General features: G+C 42.3%; 2 protein-coding genes across 5 annotated transcripts in view; one reads left to right on the top strand and one right to left on the bottom strand.

The window, feature by feature from the left end:
- Positions 1-5849: 5849 nt before the first annotated feature.
- LOC139338372 (NAD-dependent protein deacylase sirtuin-5, mitochondrial-like) lies at positions 5850-14204 on the bottom strand. 2 transcript variants are annotated; one of them, XM_070973309.1, is made up of 10 exons: positions 13895-14204; positions 12885-13001; positions 11627-11734; positions 10408-10541; positions 9721-9946; positions 8943-9030; positions 8782-8835; positions 7440-7563; positions 7185-7300; positions 5850-6871 (listed from the first exon to the last, which is right to left on the bottom strand). In XM_070973309.1, the coding sequence occupies exons 3-10, from the start codon at positions 11727-11729 to the stop codon at positions 6799-6801; spliced, it is 918 nt and encodes a 305-aa protein (XP_070829410.1). In that variant the 5' UTR covers positions 11730-11734; positions 12885-13001; positions 13895-14204; the 3' UTR covers positions 5850-6798. The 2 variants fall into 2 exon arrangements, with proteins under 2 accessions (XP_070829410.1, XP_070829411.1); XM_070973310.1 differs by lacking the exon at positions 13895-14204 and having other exon boundaries at positions 12871-12967.
- Positions 13833-16041, top strand: part of LOC139338370 (phosphatase and actin regulator 1-like) — a 50685-nt gene continuing 48476 nt past the window's right edge. For 2 of the 3 annotated variants that reach the window (XM_070973305.1, XM_070973304.1), the window contains exon 1: positions 13876-14085. In XM_070973305.1, coding sequence (XP_070829406.1) covers positions 13974-14085 — 112 coding nt within the window. In that variant the 5' untranslated portion in view covers positions 13876-13973. Of the gene's footprint in view, positions 14086-16041 lie in introns of all 3 variants that reach the window. The other variant, XM_070973306.1, reaches the window with a different exon arrangement.

The raw sequence follows: 16041 nt of genomic DNA, 5'->3' as shown, positions 1-16041 counted from the left end.
GTTGTTTGAAAAAGTGCGATCAGCATCAGTGATTCACAAAGTGAGTCTTGATTTTGGGATCAGTGCACTCATCCCCAGCCAGTGGACTAAAAAATCATTTTGGGATAATTCTGCAAATATAGAGTTTAACAAACACATTGCAGTATTCAGCTTCTGATCTTAAGTTTCCTTTTTCCTGCCTAAACATTCTGCAATCTTTCCACCCAATAATATGTGTGATAGGTTAAATTATAGAGGTCTATTGGAAGGCAAATCCTGTGTGAAACGCAACTAAATATTTAATGTAGCCTTGGTAAAAGTCAATATCTTACACTTTGCTTCTAGGGTTAAATCTTGATAAGGTATTTTTTCCTGAAACTGACCACTGTTTTAAACCAGACTGAGAGGGAAATATAAATCAAAGCAGGGGTTGCGAGACAAGGAAATAAGACATGAGGTAGTTTTATCAAATGTAATCCTGATGCAGTACCTGCATTTCCCTAAACATTATAAATGATATCATCCCGCTTTCTCGTATGACAGCCTGCTGATTGCAACCTTTTGCTTATCAACCTACACATCTCCGTCTCCACTATTACAGACAGCACAACCCTTGTAATCTTCCACTCACATCAGCATTGCTAATAAGCCCAACAGCTAGAGTACACTGTTCATGGGCACATCTATTTCGACTGCAGACTATGAGGGAAAATTGTAAAGAAAGTGGCATTCTCTGGATTTCCCTTTTCTTAGCATATTAACTCCTCTTTATTAAGGTGTGGACAGCTGTTTGAAATTCAGCAACTCAGTCTTGTGGTGCAGACAGACTGGGGCGAGGCTATTTAAAAGTACTGTACTGCAGACGTGGATTCAGAGGAGCGCACGACTGCAGAGTAGAACCTCCAACAACACTTAACACTGAAAAATGCAAAAGCAAGGTCACAAGCTTGTTTATAGTGACAACAAGCAACAACTGTGCCTGTTTTGCATGCGTGTCTGTGCGCAAGCATATAATGGATCAATAGCCATCAGGTGCATGAGATTCGAGTGCGGCACGCTCCCATTGTGAAATCCTCTTAAAGCTTCTGATAGTTCAAGTAATCTGGGAGAGGCAATGTGTGAGTGTGTGTGTGTGTGTGTGTGTGTGTGTGTGTGTGTGTGTGTGTGTGTGTGTTTGTGTCCAGGCCATGTGCCTTGTCCCCTCCCACAAAGGCTGGCTTCCAAAGTATCACGTGCTGCACTGAATTTCAGTGCTCAAAGTGTTCACTGTGCAGCACATGAGGTGAGACAGACAGACAGACAGACAGACAGACAGACAGACAGACAGACAGACAGACAGACAGACAGACAGACAGACAGACAGACAGACAGAGACAACTACCAGCTCTAGTACAATATTAAACCAGAAAAATAGTAAGAAGTACTACCAAATTAAGATTTGAACTTAAAGGACATTACGATTAATTACAACTTATTGTGTACTTATTATTACATACTGTATAAACTTGGGGGATTGTGTAAAATCTCTATCTGACTGCTCGTATTTCTGACTTCTTAGTTGCCTCAGCAATCTGCTTGGTGAGCGGTGACTTTGACTACAAATATGACACAGGTTGTATGAAACTATAAGCTGCTCTGATCAATATCTTTATACTAATAATGGATCAAATGTAATGTGTAAGGTGTCACTCATAGGACCCGGTTTAACCACAGTCTGCAGTTCCGCTCAGCTCTATGGAGCGTTTTAGCATCTTTCAGCTCGTTTGCAGCTTCAACAGTTTTCAGTGCGAAGGCTCTGACAAACCCACTGCATGTGTGACAACATTAGACACTCGCTGGCGAAGATATTTCCCTCAGGAGTTTGCCGAAGAATCAAGCAGCAAGACGGACTTGAGATGAATGCTAATGCTGCTGCATGTCTGCTGGATGTGTCTATAAACAGTTGTTTGCTAACATGTTAGAATTTGGTTTGTGTATTTTCCTCAAATCTACTTCCAAAGTGAGATTTGGAGAGCAGCCTACGACAAATGTTGGACTGAATAAACTTTCATTCAAAAATATGCTTCCAGCAGCAAAGAGACGAGACTGTTTGTCCTCCACACTAACGTTCAGTCGCAATCGTTTAACTTTGGACATATGTAAATTTGGATGATTAAGAGTAAATTGGCTGTAAAGCCCTTCGAAAGAATCTCTAATCCTCTCGGCCAGCTGGAGGCATCCTGACTGTACACTGTAGAAATTATTAAAACGCATTAGAAAAAGCGTATGTCGTATTTCAATTTAAAGAGAAGCGAGCTGAGAAAGAGGGAAAGCAAGAGAGAGACAACGAGACACGTGGAGATCCCGCTGGTTAAGAGACACCTATACAATGAATACTGGGCAGGTAAAACGAGTCAGTTAAAGAGAAAAAAAACAGAGCAGGTCGACCGGAGGTATAACGGATGAGACTCAGCGACACTTGGGGAGGACTGATGTTGAATAGGACTGGATATTGAATTTCAAAGACACAAACAAGATCCAGCAGGCGGGGAGGGGGCGGCTTCCTCTTGTGTGTACCCCGTGCTGCTGCTCTCACTAGATCCAAGTACTTCTCTGGGCGAGGCGGGGCCGGTGATCAATAACCAGGAGAAAGTGGCCGCTGGCCTTGATACTAATTAGCGCGGGGTTAGAGCAGATTAGCTTGCACCTGAGCCTCTATCAAACCTTTCTCAAACAACAGCTCCCTCCCAATCAGACTACCTAGAAGTAAAAGCATCAGCATATTTCAGACATATGCTGTGGGTAGAGGAGCGACACCTCAGCCAGGGTACGAAATCTCCTCCTCACACCTTGCTTATCGTTCATCTCATGGCGGGAACATTAAGCTTTCATCGGCCAGAAGACCAGAGTGACGCTGTGGGGAGGGGGACAGGTGGGTCTTTCAGAGAGGGGTGTGGGGAGGGTGATTAGAGCCGCTGTTATAGTTTTAAATAATGATGGTTCTCATGGCAACGGAGGGATTAACGGTAAACCTTTGTTATCACTGCCAAGTCTGTTAAAAACACACACAGGTCAGGGAAAGGTGAGTAAGAGGAGACCATGAAGAGATTAGTATGTGTTGCTAGCTCTGTGTGTGTGTGCGTGTGTGTGTGTGTGTGTGTGAGTCTGCATGTGAGACGAGCCCTCGTCTCCACTCCAGTGTTGTGAATTGCTATAAATAGAAAATACCTAGGCTTTCATAAGCCTCTGGTTATGTTTTCCTCTAAATAGTCTGGTGCCTTTTCGGCATTAATGCACACATCTACACCCTGCTAGCAGTGTTTAACCATTTCAGCGTTTTAAACTGTGCTATGCTGAAACTTTTACTGAAATCAAAAATGGATTTGTGCAATCTGTAAGTGGGAAGGTTGTCGCTTAGAAAGAGCATGATAATAGAATTTATATGCATAGTCGATTCTTGATTGTATTCCAGCTTGTATTTCCATGGAACGAACATAAGGAAACCTTTTTCAGTTAAAACTGTTTTTAGCAAGTGTTAAACGTTTTTTTAAGCATTAATACTCTGATCCAGTGAACCACCTCAATGCTTTACTGAAATGTGGCCTTTTCTTGTGACTCCATTGCTTGTGACATTAAGAAATTGTGTTTGAGCAAATGATATCTCCCTCTTTGGGTCCGAATGTTGTGACAGTGACCCCATAGCTTTAAAATGCCGCTATGTCTTTTACTTGTTCTGGTCATTATTTTCACACTTTTTTTTTTGTGTGACATTTGAACAATACTCCTGCTTCCAAACACAGATACTGTAGTCCTGATGTGGCAGCACGAGCTGTGCCTAACGGACATCGGCTCGCTCTGCGTTACTGTAAAGCTACAGTATGCATATCTGTGTAATGTTCACGGCTCCTCACCCAGCCTGACCTGGTTTGGTCTGACACTCCTGCCAGTCTGCATACAGAAAGAAAAATCACACCAGTGCACACATGCAGCACAATCTCAAACACCCCCCCGGTGCAAATACATGTACACACACACATGTACATGTACACACCCATCCAGCTGGGCATCATACACCACCCTGAGCTTTTCCTAAACACGGAGACTCCAACGAAATAAGTCACGGAGTCAATCACACACACAGACACTCACATTAAAAGCACACACAGATGCCATCTCCCGGTCAATCTAGCCCCTCGTTCAAAGAGACAGAGGGATATTTGTAGAGCTGCCATCAGTGATGATGAGTCTATTAACCCGAAGGGTCAGACGAGAACCTTTTCACTTCTACTATTTCATCCCTCCCCACTACATTCATGAATGAGCTGCAGGAGTTGAGAGCGGAGTTGTCAGCTCTCTGACTGCCTTGTTCACATCAGCTCAGAAACGACTGTATCAGACGGCTGAGATTTCTCTTAAGTGCCTCTCCATGTACTTTTTCTCCTGATGACAAATGGGACTTGGCCTCATACTCCCCTTGAAGGGAAGCGGCGGTCATGGAGGAGGAAATGAGGAAATCTAATCACGGCAATGATGATGATGATGATGATACACATTAACAGGTGAAGATACTTTATGGTAGACAGAAGGATTTGATTTGGATGCTAATTGTTGAGCAAAGAACGCAAGTGGTGAGGCGCCACAGTGGAATAATAATGGAGAGGAAATAGCATTTCACGCATGTGGAGGAACTGTGTACAGTGGCCATGACACAAACTTACCCCCTGAGGGACTCCTCTGCATTACCTACCAGTATGTGTGTGTGCCTGTACTATTCTCCCTAGCTCCCTTGAGATAATTCCTTTATGACCATCATTACATTATCACAACACTGTCTAATGAACATAACCTTCCACCGCTAATTTAAATGACTCTTAACCTTCTGTCCCTCCCATTTCCACTCAATGACTTAACCATGTTAGTGCAGTCAGACAATGAAGATAAACACTTTTAGGAGCTGATTTGTTCGCCCATAGGATGCACTAGGCCAGTGTTTCTAAACCTGGGGAGCTGGGTCCCTTCCTTTAAGCCCCTTATCTTTGTATTTTCCTTCTGAATTAAAAAAAAATCTAATAAAACAAAGAAAACTGGCCACAGCTGGTAGACATATGTAACTGGTAACACTGCAATCTGACATTGCTTTGAATGGAAAATGTATTCATACAGAGTTTTTATCCAAACCGCTTGACTATTTGCCTCCATTCACCCATTCATTCACACACACACACACACACACACACACACACACACACACACACACACACACACACACACACACACACACACACACACACACACACACACACACACACACACACACACACACATAATGAGAGTGCCACAGCCGCCCTTTAAAGAAGTCACGAGGCAAAAAGGTTGGGAAACACAGCGCCAGGCCACAGTCTGATGAAAGAATAAAACCTGTGAAGAGAATTTTGTCCACAGGCATATTAATACTAAAAAATATTAACACTAGAAAAAAATATTAATCGAGACCCCTGAAAGGGATCAGTTGGGACAACAGATGTCCGTCATGGACTGTTTTCCACTTCAAACTGAGCCCAGTTTCAGCAGCACACGACTGAGGCTGATTCTGTTTCCTCGGCTCGGCTCAGCTGTAACAACTCTGAGTTCGCCGATGGCCTCGAGGTACGGAAGTCTGCGATTCCTCTCGCTCATGCATACTAAGAGAAGAATCCACGAGGACACAAGGTTGCTTTCTGTGCGCCTTTCAGAGCACAGTTATATGTTGCTGCATAATCTACGGTTGGATAGGAAGCTACATGCTGGCATCTACTGTTCATTCTGGGCACACACACTGCAGCACACTCCACTCCGTCTCACAAAAAGCCTCGGGTGGCTTTTTTGACAGTAACGAACAAAATCAGCAAAGTGTGTATTTAGTGTTTTAATAATTATGGTTTGTATAATTGCAATCATAGGATACATCATAAGAAATTGAGGTTTATGGGCAAAAAAGTTGTTAAAAAAAGGAAATCATGTTATTTAACACATTATATAATTGCTTCCATAGTACTACAGTATCTCTATTTATGTACTGATATAAATTCATTTCTTAACAGACATTGAAATTTGTAAAAATGTATCAACTGTATCATGAATAATCCATGACATGTAACTCAACTCATGTCATAATAAACACAGTCAAACCTCACGAGAGGGAAATAATGCTGATTCAGGCTACATTAACCCCCCCCCCCCGGTCCTTGGTCAAAAGCAAAATCTGTACACTTTGCTAAATCTCTGTAACATTGGTTGACTTGCACTTGAGGTTTAAAGCGAGCATTTGGCCAAGGTTGTGTAAACAGTTTTGAAAGGCACAAGATTACGTGACGCTCTGTACATCTGTTCATTCGGTGGAAAGAGAAAAGAGGAACATTCACCACCGTTCTAATCTACAGCATCATTTCAGAGCATGGTGTACCCAAAATGTGACAACCCCTCAGCAGCATCTAATACCAAAGAAAGAATAACAATACCCACTGATATGTGAGATATTTTCCTATGAGAATAAACTACATACATAGTGCATTTCCTTTCTTACACCAAGCTGCATAGTTCTCACGTAACTCTAAGCAGACAATAAGAAAAACATACAATATTCCATTTCTAGTTAAGCGAGAAATGTATTCAAGTATTAAGAGGTCCGTTTCAAAGCTTCATTCTGTACAACTCCCCCTCTACCAAGCATCCACAACAGTGATTTTAAGGCAAATATTTGGAATGAAAAACTGCTATGAAACCCCGCACCCCGAGCCTTGGAAAGCATTAGTCTGCAGGAGAAGCCACTGGTTGCTGTCTGGAAAGTCAATCCTGTGGCTCTTAAATAACCTCTGACTCATGTCGCGCCAAAGCTGGAGGCAGCGTAGTCCCACACGGGCCCTGGAAATGGTACCTGCGCCACATCACACGCGGAAAAACAAGAAGACACCGGAGGTCAGACTTTTGGGTTAACACGTGGAAGGTCACTCATTGAGCTGAAAGTGCCCTGAAGTGGGCGACTGATTGAAGGTAAAAAAAAAAACTGGGATGTTGCCAGTGCTGCCAGTGGGTGGCAGTAAATATCAATGTGCACATGCATCATGACTCACTGGTCTGGTTTCACTTTTAATTCATATATTTTCAGGCTAACTTCCTTTGTTACAGAACCAGATAGACGGTGCAGATTTCTATTTTTCAACATGCACTCAGTTTCTTGTCAGACTTACGTGAAGTACTCAGTCTTTGGTGTTGTGTGTGTATTGAATTCTGCCACTGGGATGCCCCTGGACGCTATCTGGGGGCCAAACATGGCTGCGGGGTAAACGATTGAAGACGTGCCCACCTACAGGTTAACGACAGGAAACAATGACACCGGCGTCACCCTATTCCAGGTCCAATCTTTGACAGATTCTCAGCAAATATTTGGTTTACATAATAATATTACACAACATGACTTGGATGTAAACATAAGGAACACTCACCACTAGACAGAGATCGCAGGTTTCCATCTCCTTTTCCACCTTGGTAAGGATGTGAGAATCCAGAGTTTCTCCAAAAAACACGACGTTGGGCCTCAGCAGACCGTGGCAGTCGCTTTCGTCACACCTTGATATAGCAGCACCAAACAGCACTTAGACGATTAACTGTGTCATTCTGCATTCATCACGGAGTAATTGGCCGGAACACAGAAGCAGAAGTCTGTACAGACGTACAGTATGTTCACAGATCGTTTGGCCAGAGGGACATTTTCTGCCCTCTGTAATTCAGTGATCAAGGGTCACACGTACAGAAAAAACTGAGAGAAATTAAAGCAGGATTGTTCGCTTTTCTATTGTTCTTTATGGTTCAGTGGTGGAACTCATGCTCTCAGTGTTGCTGTTCATAATGTGTGCATTTCCATTAAGCGTGCAACTCTTTGGCCCACTTGTCAGCCTAAGCTCTGAGAGGTAAGTCAAGATTTGACCTCATGTGGAAGCCTTGACTTCACCATCAGTCAATGGTACAGTGGAACAGGGGAACTGAGTGCAACCCCCCTCAGGTTACCTCAATGCATGATAAAAGCAAGTCATGGGGGCCAGAGCTGCAGAGAGTAAATTTGCACTGTGCTCTTTGTTTAAGTTGCTCTCACACTGATTTTCTAGGGCAGCAGCTTGTTGCTACATCAGTGCAATCTGTGAGTGAAAGAGAGTCAGAGGGCACGGTTCACTTTTGTCTGAGCTCCCACCGAGCTCAAAAAATGATGATGTAACTAGACGAGCTTCACTCCACCTAAGAAAAATGACCTATTGCTGTATCTACCTGTATTATTAAACAATTCAACTGAGTTCTAAGGAAAAAAAATAGAGGCGACTTGATGACATGCACAATTTAAGAAAAATATATATATGTAAGCCAATGCAACAGGTGGTGAGGGAGAGCTGGGACAGAGAGGACGCTGAGGAGGATGGAGCAGCAGGTCCAACAGAAGCTCAAAGTGGAGCAGGTGGAGGGTGGAGACGGTGGTTAATACATCTCATGTCTCATAAGAAAGCCCAAGAATATTGCACTTAATTCTCTTATCTAAAGAGTGCAAACAGGAGTATGCAGAGACACCACAGTTTACTGAACACTAAGTTAATGTTTACTGAGCCCAAACCAGCTCCCTGACGTCTTTTTGCTTTTGGTTTAATGGAATAATTCAAATATCAATCCTTGTTTGCGGTGTCTGCTGCAGCGTCTATTGGATCGGCAGGTCTATTACACACTTTGACGTGAAACATGGGTTAGTTTTCAGGCTGGTGCACCTGTTTGGCCCTCATTAAAATGAAGTGACAGTAATCCCACCTTGGCAGTTTGTCCACAGGAATCTGGGCATCAGCAACATCTGGGTCAGGTGCCCTGTACACGAAGAGACGCCGAGGGTTAAACAGCACATAACGTACAGGTCAAACTGAAGAGATCAGGTTTCAAATCCTCCATGTTTATCAGTGTGTGCCACCTTTTACCCTTTGTCCTTTAGGGCAGCACATATGGGGCTTCGTTTGTTCACGGTCACTTCTCCGCAGCTCACACAGCGCGTCTCCATCAGACTGCCTGCAGTTACACACAAAAAAAACATACAGCTGTTTGTCATTTCGGCCCACCGGAGTCACAGAAAACATCTCCCTCTCCACAGAATTTGTTGACAATGATCGTTTTGCATCTTGACTCACGCATAGTTAATTAAAGCAAGATTTTAGCAAATGCTTCAGCACCGTTTTGGCCATAATCCACCTTAGAAAAGACAAAGACTACCAATTCAAATGAGAGAATCAACAATTGATATCATGTCTTCACAAGACTCTTTTTCTTGGTCCACTGACATTAAATAAGCAACTCTGCAGGCTCATGGGATGTTTGTTTGACAAACCAACAACTATGACTCACAAAATGTTTCCATATCCCAGTAAAACCATGGGATAAAATACAGCCCTGTCATAGTTTCCAGTAATCACTGACTATGGAGCAGCTTCGGGATTTCTGTTATTATTTAACTAGTTATACTTTATTAATCCCCACAGGGAAATTAATCATCTACATTTTTGCTTCTAGATGGAAAAACATGTCATTTGTATTTTGAGGTAGATTTTTCCTTTAAGATTAGAATTCAGTTCAACAGAAAGCCTTTCTCAATTAAATCATTCCACAACTATTATGATCTCGTCTTTTATGTCCTGTGAAATGTCTCTTTTTTTTAGTCTAATGCCTAGTAGTCTGTCGGTCTGGCCAAGCTCTGCCTCTCACCATGAACCTTGAGCACATGTTTGGACCCCGCCTGCCGGTGGAGGTCGTCTATGCACTGGGTGATGACGACCACGGAGCGTCCCTGCTTCTTCAGCCGGGCCTCGCACTCCGCTATCGCCACATGGGCAGCACTGGGCTTCTTGTTCAAAGCCATCTCCCTCCTGTAATGGTAGAACTCCCAGACCCGAGACGGGTCGCGAGAGAAGGCCTCTGGAGTCGCCAGATCCTGGGGAAGCATCAGCGGTGGTACGTTTAAGGTCAGAAATCAAGGGCTAACAAAGGTGATAATCGAAGTTGTAGCATTCATAGGCAAGAATATGACAACACAGATAAAGTTTAAACACCTAAATTAGGGAGCGAGATTATCATTTTTTGTAAGAAAGATGATTTTATGATTCTTTCCTGAAGGTAAATCTTGCTGCAGCCCACGACAAGAATCCAGATTATGCAACAAACACCATTTCTCTCTTTTCTGGCTGTTTCTGCTGACATCAATCCACTGAGCTGTGAGGATCTATTATGTAAACATAAAATACACCCACTCCACAGCAACAACTCTGAACCGCAGCTGGAAATTAGAGCAAACACAAAACTTTGACCGAAATAAAAAGACCCCCAAAAATCACAAAAATAAACAATAATAATACAGACGTGTACACGTGTGTGTTTTGCTTTTTAAGACATTACCTGAGATTGCCACTTCCTCCACTTCTCATTTTCTCCCCTGAAGGTTGGTACTCCGCTCTCTGCGCTCACACCTGCCCCCGTGATGATTGCTATGTGCTTGGCTTTGGAAAAGGCTTTGCGGAATTCAGACATGTCTGGGAAAGTAAAAGGAAAAGCATCATGTAATCAAGTTTCAAGTGTTTTTTAAGTGTCTTGATATTCTTTTTAAATCATTCTATAACATCTATTACCATCAAACAGGGGAAGACATATCTTAAGATGATCATTTCCAACGTCTGTCACGATCATGAAATGATTAGTTGTCATACAAATAACTGCTTTAATTGTCTTTTACTGTTCATTTTTTGCCGCTATAAACCACCTCCATGTTTTACCTCACACTGGAACTTTGTGCTCAGGTTGACAGTTTATTTGCCTCAACCAGCTGATGGAAATGCACCTACTTCACTATTTGTTGCAATATTTCTGACATTAGCCAGGTCTCCATCAACATGTAGTGATGATTTTATCCAAATTTATAAAAAAGCAGCTAAATAATGTCTATTTCCATTCACTGATATTATGCAAATATTAGAAGTTAAATCCTTTTAAACAGGTGGTGGTGCTAATTCTCCACTCCACAGCAGCAAGATGACATCATTGAAAGAGCGCCAGTCAAACCTCAAACGCTGGAAAAAGACTTGAAAAAGATGGAAATATAACAGCTCTGTCAGATTTATCCAGCTGTTTTTATACTGGTGAATGGAAATGATTTAATGATGCTGAAAAATGATTGCAGTCAGAGTTGAATTGTGATAAGCCTAACAGTGCTCCCAACAATGTCCACTAATACTATGTCTGGGTATTTGTAGTTGTAGTTGTAGTACAGCTGGTAGCGTTACAAGATTTGAGTCATATATTATAGTGTTTTGTTCTGGCCACAGATTTTTCATTAGTGAGTCAGGAACAACTGAATTGAGAAAGAGGTCAGTATGCAAATTTACAGATAAGTAATTATTAGGTTCATTAACAAAGAGTCTATCATAGAATCAATTGTAACTTATCAATATCTACTACACAGGAACTACATGATTGTTTCTAATTAATGGACAATTGATGGACTTTTCACTCATTTCCTAGATGCTGATATTTCGGGTCCTCATTGTGACGTGTTACTACAATCATTTCATTTCAACATGTTTTTACCCGCATTACAGAAACCTAACTGCTTTCCTTTTACCTGAGCTGGGCCTTGCTGTGTCTATCAAGGGTCCTCTGGACGTCACATTAGTGGAGCACATGCGCAGACCAAGCGCAAACGCAGCTCGACTTTGGAGGAGCATTGTCACTGTTGTGAGAGAAGACACAATGAAAAAAAAAGTACCATTAAGTCCCACAATTTACTCTTATCTTTATGTTCACCAATTGGTTGTTTTAATTTCCAGTATGTGGTGCAGATGTGTAGATTTTCTCTGCACTCTACTAAAGTCAAATGTAGATCTTTACAAACTTTGTGCAGCCAAACCTTTAACAGGGATCTCAAAGCTTGCAAAGATACCAAATACATCACACTACATTTGGGGTATAATGTGCACAAAATGTACTACTGGGTGTAATGGAGCAGCCATCAAAAACATGTCTTGTTTTGTTTATGTCACTGCAAGGAAAAAGCACAGCAGGTAATACGTGATGCTGTTGTACAGAATGTGAAAAAATTATTTGAAGTAGATAACTGAATAGATGTGAGTATGTGCATGTGCAAGCGTCTATCTCAGTTAGCTGCAAGAATGCATGTAATCTGATTGTGCAACCAGAGCAGTGATACTATTGTCTTAAATGTACCCTGCAAGCTGAGGAAGCCTGACAACTGGCACTGACACTGCAACTGATGTGCATGAAACTGCGTCAAAACGAGCAGGATGGAAGTAAAGGTCAGAGGCTGTTTTTAAAGTTTACCTCAATAAAACAGTCAATAAAAACAGACAATTGGGCGCGTCCTGCAAGCCTGAATAAACTTGAAGTGTGTCGAAACAGGTTTTACAGGCTACCCAGTCTAATGCATAAAAGACTACAACTCACCAGCCTGAAGTATAAAAGACTACAACTCACCAGCCTGAAGTATAAAAGACTACATTTCACTCCTACTTTGAGTCAGATTTGCTGACATTCTGCATGTTTTCACGAGTTTCAGCTATTTTGCTCTCACTGCTATGACTGTTTTTCATCTTTGATTTCTTCCAAGGTAACCAACCGGCGACTTTACTTCTGGTAAGATAATGTCTTGACAGTACCAGAAGTCGACTTTAAATCCTTTACTAAATCCTCAATGTGCTACGTTAGCATGTCGTTGCTTGTACACAAAGTTAGCTCTCTGTCACATACTGGAGCTAACGTTACCGTGCGCATCCAAACGTGTATTTACAGATAATATCAGCTGAAAACAGGATCGAAACATGTTTATTTAAACCAACTTGCCTTACTAACCTTATCGTTTTTACCTCGCTTTATGAAATTTCCCCTTCCGCAGCAGAGAGACACGCCGAGCTTGCTTGTTTACCTCTATCACTGCAATTATCATGGCAGGCCGTAAACGCATCACACTGTCGTAAAGCGCCCTGGGGGGGAAAAAAGCAAAGAAACTGACATTAAAAGAAGAAAAAAAAGTGTAGCTCAGGAGAGCCATCTAGCGGTAGACTGCTGTAAGTGAGATTCATTCAGGATGATTCATTCATTCTCCTGCTCGAGATAGAGGCAAAGCAACGATTCATGGTACACCATTTAAGTCTGATTGTGTTACTATTTATTACTTTTATGATGCAAAAATAGTTTCTTCTTGTGTGACAGTTAAAGGTTTGAAGTGAACATAACTGAACATATCACACATCACATGAAACTGAACCCTATCATCTTCTCATACATATAATATAGCTATTATTGGTGTTTGCTTATCTTTAATAGTATACCCTGTAGTATTATGTGGTATGGTATAGAGTATGCTCTTGGTTATAGAAATTGTGATAAATAATATCTAATCATGCTTATTCATATTATGAATTATATTAAAAATATGAGGCAATATAATTTGTATCTAATCATGTAAAACAATACTGGCAGTAGTTATGCTAAAGCAAATGTTGAATTTGAAAAATAACACAGATTAGTTGGTAGGTCTCAATCTGAAGGCCTTTATACTGTATAGCCTGAGATTATATTGGCTGCAAGATATACATTTGATTTAGATTTTCAAAAAGTGAGATTTCCTGGTTTAGTAGGCTACTGCCTTTGTTTTTCCTCCATATCTCATATTTTGCCATCTTTATATTTTTTTGCTCACACTGTGTCCATGCCAGATTTCCACCGACGCCTCCCTCTCTCTCTCTCTCTCTCTCTCTCTCTCTCTCTCTCTCTCTCTCTCTCTCTCTCTCTCTCTCTCTCTCTGTGTGTGTGTGTGTGTGTGTATGTGTGCGTGTGTGTGTGTGAACTCTCCCTCCTCTCCCTCAATAGCTACCTCTCAGTGTGTGAGTGGCCGTGGTTGCGCGCCTGCCCCCGGTCGGCCAGCAGTCATCCCCGGACACTGGTTCAAATTGATGGCGACCACTCCAGACAGCAGCACAGACCGCAGACCGATAAGGAGACTCCGCTCCAAGAGCGACACCCCATATCTTGTTGAAGCCCGACTCTCCTTCAACCTGCGGACAGGTAGGCGCGCATCCATCCATCCTGCCCCCCCAAAAAATGCTTTTTGTTTTGCCAGATGTCTTTATGTGGGAGGGCGAGGGGGGGATTATTGCCTAAATACGCTCCGGCTTTACGCGAATGAAAAATTACAACAATGTCCCTACAGGCTAATAATCCTGGTGTTATAGTTTCCTGTCAGATTCATCCCTCCAAAATGTATTAATGGACAGTCTGTGAATATTCTTGTAAGGCAGCGGGAAATGTGACTGAAATGTTATGCAACTTTGTGGACCAACGCTGGAGGTTACTGACGCGTCTGGCGCAAAAAACACATTGAGGGGCTTCAGATATGAGACAGCAATGTTACAGCCTTAAACGCCTTTCATGTGTGCATTCTGGTTTCGGCAGCGCTTGGTAATTGCTACCACTGTAATTCAACGCAGTTACATAATATGAAGAAGCTTCAACGTGACCTGTAGTAGCTCGAGCTCTGGCTGTGGCGCACGGAATCAGATGGGGCAGCTATCCGGCTCGTTCGGCGTTGTTTTGTAGATTTTAATCACCGCGTTTTAAGCAGTTGTAATAGATCCCGCGATGATGCTCGTGGTGAATAGCCCTCTGGCTCCATCACCCTTTGCAAAGCGTGTTGCATCCCCTGTTACCATGGTGACTTGGCATTTTATGCTGACTGAGTCAACAGGATTCAGATCTTTTTTGCACACCAGTGTAATCAAGACACACACTGCATCCAGCAGAATGTGTCACTGAGAAAACAAAACAGATCTAATGACAGTCATGTCCTTTATTGATCTCTGAAGGATATTTGATGCTTGTGTCGGTCACAAATTTGCTTCTCCCCTATTAAGCTCATTCACTGGGGTGATTTGAGTCTGCCCACATGTGTTATAATGACATCACAAGTCCTACGCTGTTTGTTCCCTTGATGCCAATGTTCTGAAATATAGGATACCAAACATATTAGTCCCAAGAGCTGTTGCAACTTTATTTATGTATCGTTGCTCCAGCATCTGCTTGCTGGAGTCACACCCATCTATCCACTCAGCCGAATGTGTGAGATGAGAACCGCGCCTATAGTCTACTGTGGATGTTGGCCAAGGGATTTTACAGATCGTGTAATGTAGGTTTTGGGAGATACACTATGTCAAATAATGTCTTTAGATAGCTGTGGTAGCTCGAATGTACTGATGTGAAGAACGTGATTTGAATATTTTTTGGAGGAATGTTTATTTTTCTGTGGAAAATTAACTAAAGTTTAGGGTCTTCTGCTGTAATGACCGAGCTTTTTGAATGGAAAAAACTGTGTGTGCATAGGGCCGCAGCTACAGATCATTTTATAGATTAATCAGTCAATATCTGTTGTCCTTTTGTCACTGCATGAGACCAAAGGAACACTTTTAAATACTTGTTTTGTCCGTCCAACAATCACAAACCCCAAACGTATTCAGTTTACCACAGATATAAACAGAGGAAGGCAGCAGATCTTTATCACGCTTGAACAGCAGCCAGCAAATCAATGAATTAACTAATCATTTCAGCGCTAATGTGTTTGAATGTAGAAGGCCAGCATGCAGAGTTTGTGTGATCTCATGTCAGGACAGCAGCAGTCCAGACTCTAGGGGCTGTGATCACAGGGTCATCAGTGTAATTGTAAAGTGACTGCGCCTCTCTCCAGTGCAGCTGCTCAGTGGCCAAACTGTGTAGCTGCTGTATTGACAGCTCCCAGGTGTGCAGTGTGAGCCAGGGTGCTGCTGGAAAAGAGCAAGAGTGCTCGGTTGTGTTTTCCTGCATGAGTGAATGTTGAATAAAAACGACTCCCAGCATGTTTATCTCAGATAAGCCTCTGTAGTTCGAGGCTGCTCTTGCCAATGAGTGTTTGGCCTGTGGAGACAAGCTTGTTGTCAATGGCAGGACACTGTCATTTGTCTCTGTGCACCTTCTTTTTTTTATTCCCTACTC

The sequence above is a fragment of the Chaetodon trifascialis genome, chromosome 11, assembly GCF_039877785.1.
Source record: "Chaetodon trifascialis isolate fChaTrf1 chromosome 11, fChaTrf1.hap1, whole genome shotgun sequence".
Taxonomy (NCBI): domain Eukaryota; kingdom Metazoa; phylum Chordata; class Actinopteri; order Chaetodontiformes; family Chaetodontidae; genus Chaetodon; species Chaetodon trifascialis.
This window is presented reverse-complemented; position numbering and strand designations above follow the sequence as displayed.

Excerpts from the sequence above, each read along its gene's own strand:
- LOC139338372 (XM_070973309.1), bottom strand. The coding sequence starts at position 11,729 with ATGCTCCTCCAAAGTCGAGCTGCGTTTGCGCTTGGTCTGCGCATGTGC. Across the intron at positions 9,947-10,407 it reads GGAGGAAGTGGCAATCTCAG|GATCTGGCGACTCCAGAGGC; the intron begins GTAATGTCTTAA and ends ATGCTTCCCCAG. Across the intron at positions 9,031-9,720 it reads ACATGTGCTCAAGGTTCATG|GCAGTCTGATGGAGACGCGC; the intron begins GTGAGAGGCAGA and ends GTGTAACTGCAG.